The sequence below is a fragment of the Meles meles genome, chromosome 11, assembly GCF_922984935.1.
Source record: "Meles meles chromosome 11, mMelMel3.1 paternal haplotype, whole genome shotgun sequence".
Taxonomy (NCBI): Eukaryota; Metazoa; Chordata; class Mammalia; order Carnivora; family Mustelidae; genus Meles; species Meles meles.
In genome coordinates this window covers 9,859,265-9,880,921 of record NC_060076.1, presented here as the reverse complement: position 1 = coordinate 9,880,921, position 21,657 = coordinate 9,859,265, and the positions used below count along the sequence as shown (strand labels likewise).

Below are 21,657 nucleotides of genomic sequence, written 5' to 3'. Positions count from 1 at the left end.
ATCCCATAATTTCAAGTAAATTTACATTTCTAATACATCAAATCCTTACCTTCATGGAACTATTCTGTCATGAAAAAATATTTTATATTGGCTGTGATAAATATACTTAAAAATAATTCTTCCTCCCTTTGCCTGACTATAAAAGTAATATACGGATTCAGAAAGTTATAAAGAAAAAAATAGGGGTGCCTGGAAGGCTCAGTTGGTTAAACGTCTGACTCTTGGTTCCAGGTCAGGTTGTGATTTCAGGGTCGTGGGCTCGAGCCCTGCGTGGGGACTCTGAACTCAGTGGGGAGTCTGCTGGAGATTCTCTCTCTCCTCTCTCTCTGCCCCTCCTGCTTGCTCACACATACTCTCTCTCTCAAAATTAATAAATAAATATTTAAGAAATTTTTAAATAAAGTTAAGCTTTAAAACAGCAGAAAATAAATCACCTATCACTCTGTTACCCAGAAATAAACCTTTTAGGATATTGGTAAATTTCCTCCTAGTCTTTTTGCCTGTACATATATGCATACCGACATTTTAACATACATGAAATAATTCCGTTTACACAGCTCTATTCCAAGTTTATTTTCACTTACCATATCATGAGTGTATCTACCTCTGCAATTAAAAATTCTAAACCTGTAAATGTCTGTAATACAGTCCATACGGACATGGCATAATTGAATTAACCATTTCCTCACAAATGGATTTAGGATATTTACAAGGAAATAGTCATTGTGTAATAATAATCTATAATTCATAATAATAGGAAACCATTATTTTTTGAAGTGAATTTTTAGTATAATTCCTTCACCATTCTTTACCTGGTTATTGCAATTTCCAATAATGAGTGCGTCAGCCAGAGACAACTGTCCCACAATCATGCCCTGTTCCAGCAACGGGGCTCCTGTTTCAGCGAGGCGATTAGATGTGATAACAATGGTATTGTCATCATTCAGTACCATCACTGGGTCCGCCTGGAGAAAAAAAGCAGTAAGTAGTTGATGGACAAGAGAAAATGTCAATACACATTGTGTGATATATACACACAATAAAAATGCATATTGTCCATGATTAGACAATCATCCTTGTCAAAAGCTGACCTCAATGAAAGCTGCTACTTCTTGAAGCACCAGGTTCCATTCCACTTGATCTTCGGTATTAAAGCGGTGAGTATAGTCTTCAATTTCATCTGACAATTCCTAATTTTAAAATATTACAAAGAAAAATTATTACAGGAAAAATACACATAAAAAGAGGTTGCTAGGGGCGCCTGGGTGGCTCAGTGGGTTAAAGCCTCTGCCTTCGGCTCAGGTCATGATTCCAGGGTCCTGGGATCGAGCCCCGCATCCGGCTCTCCGCTCAGCAGGGAGCCTGCTTCCTCCTCTCTCTCTCTGCCTGCCTCTCTGCCTACTTGTGATCTCTGTCTGTTAAATAAAATAAAATCTTTAAAAAAAAACAGGTTGCTATATTATACCATATTCTTCACAGAAATTGATATAGTTAAGAAGCTTGATTATTATCAACATATAGTCCCAATTATAACCAAAAACAAAGAAAACTGCTTTAATTTTGTTTTAAGATTCCAGAATAATACACACCAGTAAGATCTTCATAGAGATCCAGAGTAACTCATATTTAATCACTGCTGCGTCAGCACTTAATTTATTAAAAGGACATTCTTAGAGGTAAAACCCCCAATTTTTAATAGTTGGGAAAAAATGAAGACTGTCTAGATGATTTTCACTGGATTTATATCATAGTGTCTTTTGGGAAGAGTCTTATTAGCAACTAGAGATGGAAGAAGACAGAGAAGGACCTGGCAAAACTAGCATGTTCTGGGGCGCCTGGGTGGCTCAATTGGTTAAGCGTCTGCCTTTGACTCAGGTCATGACCTTCAGGTCCTGGGATCGAGCCCTGAATGTGGAGGTGGGGGTTCCTGCTCAGGTCCCTATCCTTCTGCCCCTTCCCCTACTTGTACTCTTTCTCTCTCTCTCTCTCTCTCGTTCAAATAAAACGCATACACACACACACAAAACCCACAAAAAACTAGTATGTTCTAGTTGAGTACCAAAAATTAGGAAGCACACCACTGGGAGGACTGAATACAGAACGCAACCAGAATGGGGTGTGCAGTAACTACAGATATGGAGTGAATTCCGGGTGCGGTCACCTCCAAATTACCTCAGCTAATGAAGGAGAGTGAGGCAGACAGAGCAAAAGGATGGGAAGACCAAAACTCATTCACAATACCTTTGTAACACATTATATGCTTATTCTTGACTTAACCTTTCAATTATTTTCTCTTAAACCAAGTATTTTACCTTTGGTTTGCATTTCTCGACCATCCATTGTGAAATGTAAAACATGCTTAAGGGACAAAAGCAAGGAATTAAGAGAAATGTCTCTGGCTAGTGTGTATCAGAAATATGGAGAGAGCAGGAAAATCCTTTTAGCACGGCCCTTGTCCAAAGCTACTATACTTTGAATGCTGTAATGACTTACATATATCAAAATTATTTTTTATCCTGAGTCTATTTTTGAGAAACAAAATTATCCATACACAATTACAGTCTAGGATTTTAACAATTTTAAAGCACACTTACCTTCACCAAATCCTTCACAACATCCATTTTGTTGAGCAGAAGACAAACTACAATAAACCTTGCGTAATATCGTAGCTTCTTAACTACCAACTCAGGTCTACGGCAGAGAAAGAGGAAGTTAACTCATTAGACTCAAAAAAGAAGACATGCTCTTTGATTTTTCCAGCTCTCTGGCAGCTTTTAAACTCTTAGATATTATTTTGCAGTTACAACTATTTCTGCACATAACCTATAGTCGCAAGTCGCATTTAAACACGTTTCTTACTCATAGATTCATTACGTTCATTCATATATTCATTCATTGAACAAATACCCATGGGGAACTTAGATGCCTCAGGCACTCTGCTAGAAGAATGATTAAAACGAACAACTATAGACACGGTCCCCTCTTCACACATCTCAGAGACAGGAAGCTACCTACAACGTAGTGGACAGATAAACACAAGGACAGAATAAATACAACCACGGGAGGACTAAAGGATGCTATCTGAGCCCACAGAGGAGGGTTCCTAGCGAGAGGGATGTTGTGGTAGAAGAAGACAACCGCAGGAAAATATGAGGTGAAAAGAGTTCCAGGAAGAACATTTTCAGTTTTGAAATCTTATTTTCTGGTATTAATATAATCAAACCCAGTTTTCTTATGCTTACTGCTTGTACGCCATATCTTCTTGTATCCTCGCCTTTCAAGTACTGTGTCTTTTCACGTTAACCAGTATTTTGCAGACGACATTTAGCTAGCTTTTTTTATGCAGACAATCTCTGCCTCACAGACTCAGGAAGTTGGACCGTTTACATTTTATCTGTTACTTTGGCTGGGTTTGCATCTCCCACTGGGCTGTCTGTTTTCTATTTGCCCGTCCTGCATTTGTTTTCTAGTGCTCCTTTCTTGCTTTCTTTCCAGTTCATCCAATATATTTTGTGTTCTATTTTATGTCCTCTGTCAGTTTCCTACTTAAACCTCTTTCCTTACTATTCTTTTAGTGGTTGCTACGAGTAAATGATCAAAGGCTATTTACCATCAATATTGTACCTCTTCACACCTGACCCTTTATACCCATCCCTTATAGATTCAAACTTGGTATTTCCGATTTCCACAACCTCCGTTACAATTATAATAATCTTACAACAGCATATTTTGTATATGCTGGACATTTTCCATGATAAAATTTGTAAAAATTCCTCTTTGACCCATGAGTTATTTAGAAAGGTGTCTACTAATTGAAATATTTATTGATTTTTTAAAAATTATGTTGTCATTCTTAATTTTTAATGGAACTGGCCCATGGTTAGACATCCTACACTTGGAAAATCATTGAAACGTGTTTTACGTCAGGTTTAAGTCAATTTCAAAAAGTTTCATTTAAGCTTGAAAATTATGAGCATTTGCGTATTGTTGGCAGTTTTAAGCACATTAGAACAAGTTTTTAATTATGTTATTCAAACCTCAGTTTTTGGTTTTCTTGATAAATGATTAAATATGGCATACGAAAAATCTTCTTGTATATGGATCATTTATCAATTTATGCCACTTTTTGCTTTATTATAATATTACACTATTGGGCATATACAAGTTTAGAATTTTTTTTTTGAGTTGTTCCTTGTACCAGTATGAAGTAAACCTCTATCTTTAATAATGCTCCCTGCCTTAAATATAGTGGCATTTTGGGGGCACCTGGGTGGCTCAGAGGGTTAAAGCCTCTGCCTTCGGCTCAGGTCACGATCCCAGGGTCCTGGGACCGAGCCCCACATCGGGGTCTCTGCTCGGCGGGGAGCCTGCTTCCTCCTCTCTACCTCTCATGCCTCTCTACCTACCTGTGATCTCTGTCTGTCAAATAAATAAAAATCTTTATTAAAAAAAAATATATATATAGTGGCATTTCCTCCCTCTGCTATCTATTTTATCTTTTTCTGTACCTTGTTATCTTTGGAGGATCTCTTATAAACACTATATTATTGGATTTTCCTTTAAAAGGCATACTGATAATCTCTGACTTCTATTAGGAAGTTTAGACCACTTTCATTTACTATGATTACCAACGTACTTGTACATATTTCTACTTTAGTTTTTTGTGCTAATTATACTTTATTTTAGTGTGTATTCCTTTCCTACATTTTATTGTAAAGATCATACATCATAATTTTATTTTTCACTTTCCTCCTCTCTGCCAGTTTTGAAGTTATACATTTTCTTTATATTCTTTAAAATATTTTTGTTAATTTTTTTATTTTCTAAATTTAAAAAAAAAATATTTATTTGACAGAGAAAGAGAGATCACAAGTAGGCAACAAGCTAGGCAGAGAGAGAGAGGGGGAAGCAGGCTCCCTGCTGAGCAGAGAACCTGATGCAGGGCTCAATCCCAGGTTCCTGAGATCATGACCTGAGCTGAAGGCAGAGGCTTAACCCACTGAGCCACCCAGGTGCCCCTATTTTTGTTAATATTTTAATAAGCAAACTTTACTGACTCTAAGCTGCTTCTGGACAATAAATGGATGTTATTGGTAAGCTTTAGTTCTTTACTTTCTTCTTTCATGTTATTGTTGTCCAGAATTTGGCCCCATTTTATATCAATAACCTCAATTAGCCATTAATACAATGACCACTGTCTTATGAAGTCTGTGATTTTTTAGGAAACAAAGGGATAACTTTTTTCTTACCAATCCTTGTAAATCATTTCTTCCAGTTTCAATTTTCCTCTTTCTAAAGAAATCCATAGTCGTTCTCTTACATCACCAGGACTAACCACCCTCCTACAAGCTTGTCCCAGCACTGGTCATAGGGTTAATGACCTGAGGATTTCCCTTACTTTCTTGACAGCTACACTGTCCACTTAAAAGGATGGCTGAGGGGCACCTGGGTGGCTCAGTGGGTTAAGCATCTGCCTTCAGTTCAGTTCATGATCCTGGGGTCCTGGGATCTAGCCCCATGTGGGGCTCCCTGGTCAGTAGGGAGCCTGCTTCTCCCTCTTCTCCCTGCTCATGCTCTAGCTCACTATCTCTGTCTTTCTAATAAATACATAAATAAATAAATGAAACCTTAAAAAAAAAAAAGACAGTTGATCTGTTTATTTAGCATCTCTAGGTTATTTTGGACACAGTTATTTTTTATTATTTAGCCTACCACATTATCAAAGTGGAATTCAAAACAGGAGGAAAATTTGTAGGAGGATGATGTTCATTCATAGCTAAAATATTAATAAGACAATTCCTTTAATTTTTTGATAAAAATAAAACAGGTTCTGTAGATTTTTATCATATCACACAATTATGTAACACAGATTACACAAACACATATTGAACCAGGCATTGGCAAATTTTTGCAAATGGCCAGAAAGTAAATGTTTTAGGCTTTGTAGGCACATACGGTGCTCACAGTGTATCTACCTTTTCTTTTTTTCACTGCACTTCAAAAATGTAGAAAGGATCCTAAGCTACCAGACAGTTCCAAAACAGCCGTGCCATCCCTGTATTACATGAACCACAGCAGTAGATGGATGTGTTCTGTTGTGGAAACCATTGTGTCGAACTGAGCAGAGGGCAGATAAATAAGTCAGGGCTATCCATTCATACACACGAGAGGCTACCCCAGTCAGGCCCCAAAACCTCAACAGCCCACAGCCCCACTGTCTGAAAACACATCAAACTGCAGAAGGAAAATATCCCATGAACCACAGTAGGAAGGTCCACTTCAAGTCCTCCCTACACACACCACTACTAGAAGGTGCCAAGGTCCTCAAGATTAGATTCACAGTTCCCATGATGGAAAAAGTCCATTATGTCACCCCCCCAACAGCTGATATCATGATTCCCCTGAAAAAGTTCTTCTGGTACTCCAGAACCGCATCTTTGTCCAGCCTGCCAGGCCCACTACTTCTAAGACACTGACTCTATACATTTGCTGGAGAAACAGTCTTCCCAGGTGGCTGAGTGCCACATGGCCCCAACCTCTGGGTACTCAGAAACTTCATCCTCTCCACATTGAACTCTGACCAGGTCAGCCTCAGCCATTTACAGAGTCAGGGTCAGTGGCTCCCAGGGCAAATGATTATGCAGTAACATCTCCCCTACTAAACACGATGATGATGGAATGAGACATTCCATTTCATTTCAAATGGAACGAGACATTTTCAGAGCTGTGTACGTGTCGCTCTTGGTGATCGCTGGAATGTACCATTCCTTCTGGCTCTAACACAGTCCTTAGGCACTGAGACAATGCAGGGAGAACTTGCCCCTTTGAGGAGAGATTTTTGCTTTTAAAGGAACTGCGAAATTGTGCAAAACTCTCTTACTTAGTTTTAATCAACCAGCTGTTCATTTTATTTTATTTTTTATTTAAATTCAATTTAGTTAACAGGTACTGTATTATTAACTTCCGGGGTAGAACTTAGTGATTCATGAGTTGCATGTAACACCAGTGCTCCTTGTATCAAGTGTCTTCCTAACGCCCAGCAACCCTCAGTTTATTTCCTAGACTTAAGAGTCTCTTATGGTTTGCCTCCCTCTCAGTTTTCATCTTCTTTTATTAATACAATGGAATATAACCCAGCCATCAAAAAAAGAACGAAATCTTGCCATTTGCAAAGACATGGATGGAACTAGAGGGTATTATGCTAAATCAGCTGTTCATTTTAGTACCTATTAGCAAGCGACCTTGGGTGTCTTCCTGCCCTGTATGAACTGAGAAACAACGTACCAACAATCATCCTTCCTAAGGTACAGGGAACAAGGTCAAGATTTTGTATAATGTATTGTCCTTTCATTCTAATTTAGTGGCCTCAGGCGAGAGATCTGTCATACTGGTTATAAATAATCCTACCTCAAATAAATAAATAAATAATCCTACCTCTGTTCATCTGCCTTGCTCTAGGAGGCAGCACAGGAAAATCATTCATATGGGGTATTTGTTATTAGGATAGAAAAGGATTTAATAAAGGAAACTGTTGGGTTTTAAACCAAAGGGCCTAAGGCCAATTTCCCTTTGAGCGAATTAGAAAATGCAGAAGAGCGAATCATACAAGGTATTTCATTATTGCTTAAAATGGTTCTTTCCTTGGGGCGCCTAGGTGGCTCAGTTGGTTAAACGTCTGCCTTTGGCTCAGGTCATGATCTCCAGGTCCTGGGATCCAGCCCTGCACAGGGTTCCTGCTCATCAGGGAGCTTGCACCTCCTTCTCTCTCTGCGCCTCCCCCTGCTCCTGCTGTCTGTCTCTCTCTCTCTAACGAATAAATAAAATCTTTAAAAAAAAAAGGTTCTTTCCTTATATGTATTTTCATACTGAAAAGATATTAATTACATAGCCCCTTTGCATATTTTTGGAAATAAAATTTATCTCACCAAGAATTGAAATTGCACACTATGAATAAAAAATGGGGGGGGTTCTGAGGAAATATATCTGTAGTGAAAATAGGTGAGGTAAACCATGAGAAAATCTGAAGGAGAGGTAGGTAACTGATGGAACTTTTGATGGAAGAACGAAGCATAGTGATGACTTCGGGGGAAAACGGAGAATCCAGCAACTGCATGCCTTCCTTGTATCAAGCAAACTCTTTTGCACAAGCCTGAACAAGATCTGCTAGGGAATGAAGGGGATTTACAGGAGTGGGGCTTTCCAAAAAATACTGCTGTTTAGCCAGAAAGCTTATGAGAGCCAACCATAAAGTGTTCTCTAGAAAAATATGTCAAAATTATGTTCTTGTCTACTGGTAAGAGAATATAATCTTTTCACTATATAGCAACTGTGAGCTCTGCTGCCGGCAGTAGAGAGAACACTCAGATCTTCTATGCCCAAGCTTTCTCTTCCAACAATTCCTGGAATACTAGTAACAGGATTCTCCTGCAGAACCCTGATTCCTTCAGCAATTATGTCTTCCCCTGGAATTAATAATATCACAGTCTACCTGTACCCCAAATATGTCTGTAACTTCCATAAGAAGATAATCCTCTGAAAGGAAAAGAGAACACCTGTAAACCTTCTTCTTTTCTTTTTTCTTCTCCCACCCAAGCACCTACACCACACTGCCAAATACAAAACACGTGGCTCAACAGATTACCGTTGGGAATGAATAAATTCCCTGTGATTTTTTTTTCTTACAGTGGAGCTACACCACTGTAACATATCCAGTTTATACAAGACAATGTAAACAGCTTTAGGGGCCTTTTCTCCAATCCCACGCACAGCTGTCAGCAGGCTTTTGAATGTATATGAATTCAAATTATACAGGGCTATTAAAGGCTATCCGCTAAGCCTCACTTTGGAATTGTTTCATTTCTTTCTTTCTTTCTTTCTTTCTTTTTAAAGATTTTATTTATTTAGTTGATAGACAAAGATCACAAGTAGGCAGACAGGCAGGCAGAGAGTGAGAGGGGGAAGCAGGCTCTCCAGTGAGCAGGGAGCCGGATGCGGGGCTCGATCCCAGGACCCTGGGATCATGACCTGAACCGAAGGCAGAGGCCTCAACCCACTGAGCCACTCAGGTGCCCGGAATTGTTTCATTTCTATGACACTTTGTGGGTCTCCAGTCTCTCAGTAAGAAATAATCAACCCCACCTTCATGCTCTGATTCCTCCCAGGTACCAGGACATCTGTTAACATCTATGACATTTATTGCTTTTAGGTAACATAGGTCTGTACGCTTAAGAAGGCCTAATATATTGTAAGGTGGTCAATAAAGTCCATTTAAATTAATAAAAGTTATAAACAAATGTGTGCTTCTTTGCATAATTTCCACACAGGCTAAAAATTCTGAGCGTTTTATCTCCTTTCTAAAAACATAGTAGGTGCATACCTGTCCTCTTTATTGACTTGAGAATAATATGATCTCTGTCTGATTGCAGAATAGAAGGAGAAAGCTTCATTCAGATAGCTGGTCTCAGATGTGCGTAGGCTATGAGGGAAAAAAAATCCTTAAATTTGACAGTGTCTCAAAATCTTCATGATGAATACTTGTTTTATTCTTCCTCTATTCCTCTACACGAGGGTATAGGAAGGACTATCCTAAATTTGCAATCAGCAAAGCAATAATCTTAACACTCTTACAGTGGATAAAAATAACGACAAGGTTAAAAAAAAAAAAATACCTCCCCACTGCTCCCATGCCTTTTCTGATGGCAATCCAAAGTACACATTTATTCTCATTCTTTAAAAGGATTCTCCAAACAGCATCCCACCCAGTTACATCTTTCCACCAGAACTTTCATGGCCTTCCCCAAATCCATACAGAGTCACTTGTCCTTTGGCTCATTTCTTCAGTTTCTCATAGGACTCAGAAATGTACTAATCCGTATTAATCTTCAGAGGATGCTGATGAATCAGGTTCTCTGTTTATCATTTCTAGTTTTACAAGAGACTTCTTAAGAAAATATTCTACCTGAAAGAGTGATTTTAATGGGGGAATGTTGGATGGCATGCCAAGAGACAGGAAGAGGAAGAAATTCCATATGGTCCAAGCTTTTTATGGTATACCCGATACTCAATGAGATTTAGATTCCGAAAAGGAATTAACTTCTTTCCTTGACTCATCATTAAGGATCTCATCTCATCAGTGAGATTTATCTGCTTCATGTAACCTTCATGTAACCTGCTTCATGTAACAACTCCTACAAATATAAGTTTTAAAGTATTCCCCCAAAAACCACTCATTCAAATATATAGTTACGATATGATCAAGATTTAAGTGAAGCCATTAAGAACTATAAATTCATTTCATATTTATGATTTATCTAAAACCAAGATCATGAGTATTTAAGTTATAGATGAGTCTGCCCAAATGAACTGCTAGGAAGGCAAGCCTTTGAAGCAAATAATGTTACTTGGTTTATGGAAGATCATTTCATAATACTGTTTTGATCACGACGATCTGGGGTTCATTTGTAATGCCTTAGTTTTCCCTCCTACCAAGTAAGTATATTATGCATACTTCTGCATGCTGTGTTTAAATCAGGACAATGCTTTATTTTTTCCATGTGCAATTCACTTACTAATAATGGTAGTATAGCTGCCCAATCTTAGAAGCAATTTCCCCTATTTGCCACCGCTTCAAGCCATACCGATTATCCAAGACTTGTCTGTTTCACATAGGAGATAAGAAAATAGAAATAAGAGACTATAAATTCCAAAAATAACCAAATCTATAAATTTAATAGGATAAAATACCACCCAATTCAGCATGAAAGTCTGAATTCATGAATTCAAATTCATGAATTTTTCATGAGATTTCAACATCATTCAATTAAATTAAAAAAGCATGTATTAAATGTCTACCTAAAGTACGCTGAAATAGGAAAAGAATCTTCTTTGAGCGATGCTCATGAAAACTAAAAGCAACAACCTCCCCCCAAAACAGCTTTGACCAAATAAACAACACCTATTTTAGAACGAAACCATGCATCAAGCCTACCTATGTTAATCTGAACCATTTCGGATATAACACTCTCTTTAAAGATCAGATGAGAACATTACATTTTAAAAACTTAAGTAAATAGGAAAAAAATCTATTTATTTTCCTTTGTGTCATGAAGATGAACTATATTAAAATGCACCAAGAGATAAAGCATACTGAGGTAGTAAAGGTCAAAACTGGAACTAACATAAACTGGCCCTTCACTCTCCTGTAACTGTAAAATTCCTTTACCGATGCTGCTGCTGGAACTTCCAGAGTTTGGTGTACACATCGAAAGTTCTTCCAAAATAGGACTGCCACTGCTTCTGCCCATATTGTGGCAAATCTCTGTAATGACAAACAAACAAGTATTACTTTTAAAACTCCTAGGCTATTTGGAAATTAAGACTTGTGATGGTATAAACTAGAGAGATTTAAAGCATCTGCATTCAGGCTTTCTTTCTTTCTTTTTTTAAAGATTTTATTTATTTGATAGAGAGAGACACAGTGAGAGAGGGAACACAAGCAGTGGGAAAGGGAGAGGGAGAAGCAGGCTCCCCACAGAGCAGGAAGCCTGATGCAGGGCTCTATCCCACGACCCGGGATCATGACCTGAGCTGAAGGCATCTGCCTTCGACTGAGCCACCCAGGCGCCCTGCAGGCTTTCTTTTTTAAAAAGTTGTAATTTTTGGAGCAGAAATGGTTCTGTAAGAGTCCAGGACTCGTTCTTTCCTATTCTTCTCCCCACCTCTGTTCATTCTTAGTCTCTTTTGTAGACACCTGTCCCCACGAGGTTTCTAGCATTCTCTTTCTTCTCCTGGGGTGATCTTATCTTAGCCACTTATGCACTGATAGCTTCCAAATGTTATCTTCATATTAGAATTTCATTATCTTCACATAAGAACTCAGCACTCTGAAAAACACTGCTGCTTTAGGGAATGTATCCAGCAATGGATGTGCGGGTGTATTACTTTCTTGATTACTCTATCTTCTCTCTGTAGGTGAACTATACATCCCTGCCCTTGGGTCTGGTGACTCAAACCACATGCCTTAGAGACAAATTCTTCCCTGTCATACGAACACTGGGCCTGGCCTTAATTAAGACTTGCTCTGGCCGATGAAATATAATTGCAAGTTACCCACACCATGTCTGAGAAGAGGACATGAGAGATACTACGCAGTTCAGCATTTTCACTTCCCTCCAATCTAAGACCAAGATAGGGCTGCTCCTTAGCCTGGAACACAGAGTCAGACCCATTTAATGGAGCCTTAGAACTGCAGACAACTTACAGCTAACACGGGAGCTAGAAATAATCTCTATTGTAGTGAGGCACTAAAATGTTGGAGCGGTTACAGCAGGCCTCACTGAGGAAAAGCCAGTACAGAAGTGGATACCAGGAACAGGCTAATGCCATAACAAATACAGAACATATGCAACACTGGCATTGGAACTGAGCAACACAAAACTGTCACCGAAGGCTAGAAAAATGATGACACATACAATACAGAGGCAAAACAGCATCTGCCTGCAACGACTTGGAGAGCGGTTAAAGTGACTAGTGAACATATGGATTTATACAAAGAAGCTGGGAAAAGTATGCTACTAGCCCCGGATGCTATTAGGGGCATTTCATGAACACGAAAAAGAGATGAACTCAGAAAAGAACTAGCTGCAAGCTGGGCTGAAAAGGAAAAGTGATGACCCACCAGTTCGAGAACTTTCAGGATGGCAAGAACAGTTTCTCGTGTGTAAGTTTAAAAGATACGATGGGGACATGATGGCTACAAACACCACTAACAACGGAGTTGCATCCTCAGGGCAAAACCTTCCTTAGAGCCTGTGAATAAATCTATGAATGTGGTCCCAAGTGTATTTTTTCATTGGAACAAGCTAGATCAGGGAGAAGGACCTGAGGATCCAGTTGTCTTGCAGAAGCCTCATAAGCTCAAGGTATCTGTAAAAACCTCTAGAAGAGAAAAAGAGGCAAGTTTCAAAAAACTATGGCTATGGCTGTTGGTTTGTGAAAGCTAGGTGAATCCAATGAAGAGTCAACCAAATCTTGTGAAGGTCGTACTGCCCAACACTGGTTGTTTTACAAACAAACAATAACCACCCACTGATTCCAGTGAGGTACTCTTCTTACCCGAGTCTATGACTGGTCTTCTCGTGTTTACTGATTTGGCTTTCAGGTTTTTTTATGAATAGTTACCAAAAGGTATCAACTCAATCTCTATGGAAAGTTCCTGTCTTTTTCTGTCTTTTTAAAGAAACTCACCTATACAATAATATAGCCTTTTAAAAGATTTAAAGTTTCACCTTCCAAATTTAACTCTTTAATATAACCAATATTTCAGATATATGTTAACAAATTCTATCTGAATTAATTTTTAAAAAAGATTTTATTTACTTGACAGAGAGAGAGAGAGATCGCAAGTAGGCAGAGTGGCAGGCTGAGAGAAACAGGGAAGCAGGCTCCCTGCTGAGCAGAAAGCCCGATGTGGGGCTCGATCCCAAGACCCTGGGATCATGACCTGAGCCAAAGGCAGACGCCCAACGACTGAGCCACCCAGGCGCCCCCTGAATTCATTTTGTTTTTTTTTTTTTTTAATCCCATGACGGGAGCAACTGGTTAAGCATCTGACTCTTGGTTTCTGCTCAGGTCATGATCTCAGGGTCTTAAGACAGAGCCCCGCATCAGGCTCCATGCTCAACACAGAGTCTGCTTGAGATTCTTTCTCTCCTCTCTGCCCCTCCCTAGTTTGTGCTCTTTCTCCCTTGCACTATAATAAATAAATCTTAAAAAAAATTTTTAAAACATCATTTGACTTTTGAATAATTTGACAGGACTAGAATCGCAGACATCAATTTTCCCTTATGCTGGGGTCTCAGCTCTTTGTTCTATTCTACTGGTTTTTCTAGTTCCTCATTAACATTCTGTTAATTACTATAGCTTTACTAAAAAGTGTGGCATCAGGATGCCTGGGTGGTTCAGTCGGTTAAGTGTCTGCCTTCGGCTCAGGTCGTGATCCCAAGATCCTGGAATCGAGTCCCACAGCAGGCTCCTTGCTCAGCAGGGAGCCTGCTTCTCCCTCTGCCTGATGCTCCCCTGCTTGTTCTCTCTCTCTGACAAATAAATAAATAAAACCTTAAAAAACAAGTGTGACATGTTTCTTCTTTTTTTTAAAGGAATACCTTGGTTATTCTTGGTTCCTTATACTTGCATATGAACATTAAAATCAGCTTATCAAAGTTCTACCAAAAAAAAAATCCTAATGGGTTCTAATGAGACTTGAATGAATCTAGACATCCATTTGGAGAACTGACGTTTAAAAAATAATTTTTAGTGTCAATAGTACCCCTTTTCATTTATGTTGAAAATAGGCACTAAATAAATTTTATAATGTTTTTGCATAAAGATCTAATATTACCTGGTTCACATTATTACAATGTCTCATATTTTTATTGCTTTTATGAAAAGTATCTATTTTTTTTAAGTTATATCTTAAAGTTTTCTTTATGCTGGAAGGTTTCAGACATATACAAAAGTAGAAAATAGTACAATGAATCTCAGTGTACCTGAGCATTGCTATTTGGGGTTGTCAGACAAAGTGGCTGTGTTTGGGGACTCTATTCTTTTTCATTAATCTACCTGTCTATGCTAATACAAATTCAGTTAAATCAATAACCCTCTGATCACCACTAGCACTATTTTCAACTAAGCAAAGAAGTGAAGGCTGTATTTCAGAATGACCCTTATAACCCAAATGGCTACTAAAATACCTAAAATCGAGAAAACACTTAAATGTTTCATGGTAAAAGGAGATACTTCTTTTTTTGAGAGAGAGAGAGAGAGAGAGAGAATGTGCACACTCGTGAGAAAAGGGTGTGAGGTTCGCGGGGAGAGGCAGAGAGAGAGAGAGAGAGAGCGAGAGAGAGAGAGAGTCTTAAGAAGGCTTCACACCCAGCATGGAACCCAATGCAGGGCTCGATCTCATAATCCTGAGATCATGACCTGAGCTGAAATCAAAAGTTGGATGCTTAACCCACTGAGCCACCAAAGTACCCACCAAAGAGAGACTTCTATTTTTTTTTTTAAGATTTATTTATTTATTTGACAGAGAGAGTGAGAGAGCACAAGCAGGGGGAACAGTAGAGGGAGACGGAGAAGCAGACTCCGTGCTGAGCAGGGAGCCCCACACAGGGCTTGATCCCAATACCCTAGGATCATGACCTTAACAGACTATCTGAGTCACCCAGGCACCCCCAAACGAGGGACTTTAAATTCTCTCATTTAACCTAAGTTTAACCTTCAAGTATAAAAGAAATCCTTTGTTTATCTCACTAAGTAAGCTGAATATTCTTGGTAAATTATACTAAACTAATGAAATTTGAGGTAGTAGTTTATTATTGTTCAGTTGTTTGGGGATGGGAGGGGAGGGATATATATACACACATATACACAGTATTTGTGTATACAGGCACAGTACTTGTCTTGCTCTGTAATGTAAACTTTTCTCGCTTACTATATTGTTAACATTTTTTCAAGTTTAATATAATCATATGTAGCACAGTGTATAGTATACATACATATTTGAGATTAGCAGAAAGAGACTCTCCCCGCACACACAAAAGGCTGCCATATATTCTGTAATTTACTTAACAAAGGATACATAATTCCAAGGAAGTAAGAGAGCTACAGAGAAGACACAAATACAGCTTATGTTTCTATAGCTTTTCTCTTGTCCTAGTTGGGTATCTTGCTATTGGTGACACCTGCCTTGTAGTTAGGCAAGGTGTCTTTTGAAGATTTTATTTATTTATTTGAGAGATAGAGAGAGAGCATGAGAGGAGAGACGTTAGTGGGAGAAGCAGACTCCCTACTGAGCGAGGAGCCTGATGTGGGACTTGATCCCAGGACTCCAGGATCATGATCTGAGCCAAAGGCAGTTGCTTAACCAACTGAGCCACCCAGGCGCCCCGGCAAGGTGTCTTTTGAAGTCATGGGATGGAAGGAGAAAATCTGGTTACTGCATATAATTCTATCCAGTGCTAAGTATTACGAAGGCCAGAGAAAGTGGTGTGTAACACGATCTCTACAATCAAGGAGCATAAATTCAGTTAGATGGAAAAGATGAACACATATACAAAAAGAGAGGAAAAACAGCACCTAAGTATTAAATTATATAGGACTGAGTGTAGAAAAGAGATACACTGGAGGGCTTGAGTAGTCGGGAAAGCTGCTTGAAGAAAGAGAGCTGCATAGGTAAAAGAGAAAGAAGTGACCATCAGAGACAGACAGAGAGAGAGAAGATAATATGCAAGAGAAACAAAGGCCATTATCAGCTAATAAAGCCATAACACAAGTCTTAGCCAGACCTCGCTCATGCAAGTGTGGACAGCTAGTGGTGGAGGGCCTCCCTTAGACATCTGGCAGTTACCTGACTGGCAGCTAGGGTGCTGGGTCATGTGTTTCTCATCCAACAGGCTAGCTCAGCTGAGGATCCCAAAAGCAGCAAAAGAGAGGGCAGTTCTAATATGCAGCATTCTTTTTGATTCTTTGCATCATGTCTGAGCTGTTCCATTGGCCAAAGCAATCCCCTTGGCCGAGCACAGACTGTGGGAGGGGATGGCTCGTGGGCATGGATATAGGGAAGGGAAGGATTTTTACAAGCAATCTATCATAGAAATATTGTATTTTTTTTCTTTTTCAATTCTGAAAATAATATAAGTCAATTGGAAAATAAAATGCTACACATTGTAAAAAAATACCCTATTGCTTCCCCCCTCAATTCTAGCCCCCCAAAATAACCACCATTAAGAATGCATTTTCTAGGGGGCGCCTGGGTGGCTCAGTGGGTTAAGCCACTGCCTTCGGCTCAGGTCATGATCTCAGGATCCTAGGATCGAGTCCCGCATTGGGCTCTCTGCTCAGCGGAGAGCCTGCTTCCCTTCCTCTCTCTCTGCCTGCCTCTCTTGTGATTTCTCTCTGTCAAATAAATAAAAATCTTAAAAAAAAAAAAAAAAGAATGCATTTTCTATGTACATTTAAGTAAATATATAATGTTCTACAATATACCTTTTATTTTATTATTTGTATGTTTACTTTTACATGTTCTTTAAATTTAAAAATATATCAGGGTTTTTTAAATGCATACAATTATCTCAATATTTACTGCATATAATGTAGCACACGATAACCAATTTACTTAACCAATCCCTTCCCAACGGACATTATTATTGCTTCCAGTTATTCCCTGTTACAAAAATGTTGCAATAAACATCTTCATACTATTCTCTTTTTTTTTTTAAGATTTTATTTATTTATTTGACAGATAGAGATCACAAGTAGGCAGAGAGGCAGGCAGAGAGAGAGAGGAGGAAGCAGGCTCCTGTTGAGCAGAGAGCCTGATGCGGGGCTCGATCCCAGGACCCTGGGATCATGACCTGAGCTGAAGGCAGAGGCTTTAACCCACTGAGCCACCCAGGTGCCCCTCTTCATACTATTCTTGAATAGTTATGCAAGTGGAGTTAATAAGTGAAATAAGATAAGCATTTCTTTACTGAATGTGAAGACAATGAATAAAATAAGCAAAAGGACTATGTGAAATTTTCAGGTGCACATAACAAGAATGAGTTAGTAACTACATTTTTAAATCTGTTTCCTTATCCTTATGATAAGGAGAAATTCATTCCAGATTATAGAAATAAGTTAACTATAGATATCAGTTTCCACATTTGTTGTAAGTTTTCATCTTTTGTTTTTTTAATATCTCCATATACCTCTAGTGAGAAAGTGCTAATCAGACATTTTAAAATTGAAGTTGCTGCCAGAATCGTTAAGACTCTTATCATGTGGCTGCTGCTAGGAAGACTGTATATTATATAACAGTGTGAAGCAGCAACATCACCTCCACGAGAACTGACCACAACTGGGGGCTTCTTTACAGATATTGTACAAAGTCTGTAGGCAAATTTTCAAGGAAGCATGTGCCTGCTTAAGTTACTCTGAGTTTCCCAAACTGACAGATTTACTAAACCTCAGTAATACACATTGTTAACTGAGAAAACAACTAGAATTCAGTGTTTTATTTCATGACGACATAATATAATTTCAGGTGTTCAGTGTAAAAAGCTTTAAGGAAGGGAATTCTGCACCTGGGCTAAAAACATGTAGAAGGCAATCTGTAAGTCTAGAACAAGGCTCCTGACAATAAGTACTAAGTATACAAATATTTTCTGATTTATAGGTCTGAACAATGTTGGCTAAATTCTATACTATTTCCCACAAAAGAATTTAGAATATATGCCACGCCAGTCTAAAAACTCAGCTATAAAGACAGGAATTTCTTTTTCAATACAGAGTTAAGTTTTTTTTAACTTAGGGTAAGTCCTATGATCACCCTTTCTCTAATGAGACACATCGCAGAAGCTAATAAACACACTGCTATAATTCGATTACAGTCTAAAACTAACTGAGGTATTTTATAAAGAGTTCTAGACAAATGCCTCTACTATTCAGAGCTTGACTATGGTGTTACTCTGAATATATCATTTGGTCATTATTACTGACGTTAGAGATGGGAAATTAATGGTCCATAGAATTAAATTAAATGGGGCCCTGTGAATTATCCTGTAAGCTAAATGACCTGATATTTCACTTTCTGCAAAGGCACCTATGTTATAAATTGGCTGCTCATACTCTTCTTCCAAAGCTTCAGAGGAAATTGAAAGTATGACACTTATCTCACTCTTTTTTTAAAATCCTAAACTGTATCAACAAAAGTTAGGAGACTACATGAGGCAGAAGTGCAGTGCAAATGATTAAAACTGGTTCCCAGAGCTGTTTCCAGAGTATGTTGAGATGCCAAAATTTAGGAATCTCTTCTGGGTTTCTATAAATCAAATGTCTTAACTAAACTGAATTAGCTAGGATCACTGATGCCCACCCACACCTGACATCCCAGTTCAGCAGCCGCTTTTCCATCCTCTGCATGTCAGTCCTTCCTGGGGCGTGCCGCTCTTGACCACTTCTACCATCTTGTAATTCTCTCTTCTTTCTGTTCTCTTCTTCTGGCTTCTCTTTCCCAAGCCTGTCCTTAAATGCTTGGCTTCTCCAGGGCATGCATATGTAAACACACACACACACACACACACACACACACACACACACACACACACACACAGGGGATCAAGGAGCTTAAAGTGAGTGGCCTGAGAACTCATGACCAGTAAATTGTTTAGCTGTGATTCAGATCCAAACCTTCTAACCACTAATCTAATGTTCTCTTCTTTCTACTGTAAGGGAAAACAACCTAGATTTTGATTCTACACTAGTAAATTTCTTCTCTGTGAGCTCATTCTGCTCCCCAGGTCATGGGATGCAACTGACCTCTAACAAAGCTATGGTCAAGGGCATAATTCAACTTCTCTGAACAAGGTTTTCAGTCAAGAAGCACAGCGTCCCATCACATAGTCTAGTTTACACAGAGAGGCCTGTACTACAGTGACACCGTTGTTCTGATCCATGCCTCTGTGTCCATCTGTATATCAGACAAAACTGTGTTTGGGACTTGTCAAGTCAATTGAGCAATTCCTTGTTTTAACACTAGCACTTTTTTTTTCACCAACTGGTATATCTGGTTTTCAAATTTAGGTCTAGGAATAGTGACTTTGAAGGTGCCAGGGTACCAACAGGTGCAGGCTGTTAAAGCTGAGTGCTTCCTTTAGGGGAGGGTACCTTAATGATACCACAGTATCAACCCTTTTGTTTACTGAGGAGGGAGCAAAGCGTTTTTTAAATGAGGGTTTGACAGAAAGTGCCCAAGAGTGCTTGACTAGGCTGAAGGTGGACATCTTCTCTATCTTGGTATCCTGCTCCTATCTCTAGCCCCATATCTAGGATGGTGTGGGCACATAGAAGGCACTTAGCAGGGGTGCCTGGGTGGTTCAGCTGGTTAAACAACTGCCTTTGGCTCAGGTCATGATCCCAGGGTTCTAGGATTGAGACCCATGTTGGGCTCTCAGCTCAGTGGGGAGTCTGCTTCTCCCTTTCCCTCAGCCTGCCACTCCCCCTGCTTGTGCTCTCTCTCTGCCAAACAAATAAATGAAATATTAAAAAAAAAAAAAAAAAAGAAGGCACTTAGCAAATTGTTCCATTCCTAATAATGGTTTGCAAATTTGGACAATTTTGAATAATCATGCCCAGTTTGAATTCAGAGCCAAAAAAAAGCTATGGAATGGTGTCTCTTCCTCCTATGAACTGGCTCCAGGGGAAGTATAAAAATTCTTACATTTAGAAATGGAACTATTAATAAATTTGCTTCTAATGGCACCCTGCTCATAGGGAAAAAAAGACAGTCAAGTTTTAGATCCCATGTCCCCTCTATGGTGTCGTTGCCTTTCCCACCAAGCGTCCATGACTATTTTGCAGGTATGACAATACCCAAGCTCTACAGCCATGAATTCCTCTGCGAACCAGGAGAGGAGTGCAAGAAGCCAGGGAGTTAACTGTGCCAGTCCTACCGTCGAGGGTCCACCTGCATCACCTCCAGAGAAGAGGCTACCAGAGCTCCCCTGGAATTCTGGGATCTTAACTTCTATACTGAGGAACCACTTCTCTGAAATAGCAATTCCCAAATCAGAACTTATCCTATTAACATAAGCTATTGCTTAATGAGCCACAGCTTCGGTCTCGTTTATAAACCAAGAAAATAGATGCGAATGAGGGTGTTTGAAGGATCTTGTGAAATCCATTGTTCTTAAAACATCTTCACTTTTTCTCTTTACGCTTCTCCTGGGAGACCTCAAAAAGTAAACACAAACACCTTCCCCCTTACCGATGCTTGATCTCACCCACTAGCAACTAAAAAGGCGAAGAAGCCCTATTTCTGTTCCTAGCCAGGCAATTAAGATATTCATAAACAGTAATGTTCCAGATCAGGTTATACTGAACCGTGATGGTCAGAGAGAACTAATTAGAAATACACTCATCTTTTTTTATTTTTTAAAATTTTGGTACAGCATTTAAATCACTGATTTTCTGGATTCTGGGGAAAGAGCAGCAGCACAGTCTTTAATTCACTCAGATCCATTCCAAGGACAGAGAGAACCACTAGGTAACAAAACCAAAAACTCGCAGACAATATTTTCAGCAAAAAGAAGAGCTATGTTATGGGCAAACTATGTCACCCACTAGTTCATATTATTGAAGTCCTGGCCCCCAGTACCTCAGAATATGCCTTTGGAGACGGGGCCTTGAAAGAAGTAGAGTAATTAAATTAAAACAAGGCCTTTTGGGGGGGCACTAATACAGTCCTTATCAGGAGGAGATAGGGACACATAGAGAGACATGCACAGAAGGGTGACCGTATGAGAAAGAAAACAGCCATCTGCAAGCCGAAGAGAGAAGCCTGGGACAGAACCAGCCCTACAGCACCTTGCTCCTGGACTTCTAAGCTCCAGAACTGTGAGACAATCAATTTCTGCTGTTTAAGCCACCCCATCGGTGGTATTTCATTACGATAGTCCTAGCAAACTACACAGTGGGTAACAAAGTATCTCTCAAATCCCCAAACACAGGTGGGTCCAAAAGACCTGCAGGCCACTGGCATCTGTACAGGAAGAGAAAGAAGAAACAAATGCCACGTCTGACAGACTTGTGAAGAAGAGAACCCCTCACCCCCCGACA

The 21,657-nt window shown here is 39.3% G+C and overlaps 1 protein-coding gene across 4 annotated transcripts in view; it reads right to left on the bottom strand.

Moving 5' to 3' along the window:
• The window catches only part of SCAI (suppressor of cancer cell invasion), a 136,034-nt gene that overhangs the window by 43,112 nt on the left and 71,265 nt on the right, over positions 1-21,657 (bottom strand). For 3 of the 4 annotated variants that reach the window (XM_046023536.1, XM_046023539.1, XM_046023540.1), the window contains 6 exons: positions 11,222-11,317; positions 10,569-10,655; positions 9,377-9,475; positions 2,595-2,691; positions 1,092-1,190; positions 813-965 (listed from right to left, as the gene is read on the bottom strand). In XM_046023536.1, the coding sequence (XP_045879492.1) occupies positions 813-965; positions 1,092-1,190; positions 2,595-2,691; positions 9,377-9,475; positions 10,569-10,655; positions 11,222-11,317 (631 nt within the window). The remainder of the gene's footprint in view (positions 1-812; positions 966-1,091; positions 1,191-2,594; positions 2,692-9,376; positions 9,476-10,568; positions 10,656-11,221; positions 11,318-21,657) is intronic. The other variant, XM_046023537.1, reaches the window with a different exon arrangement.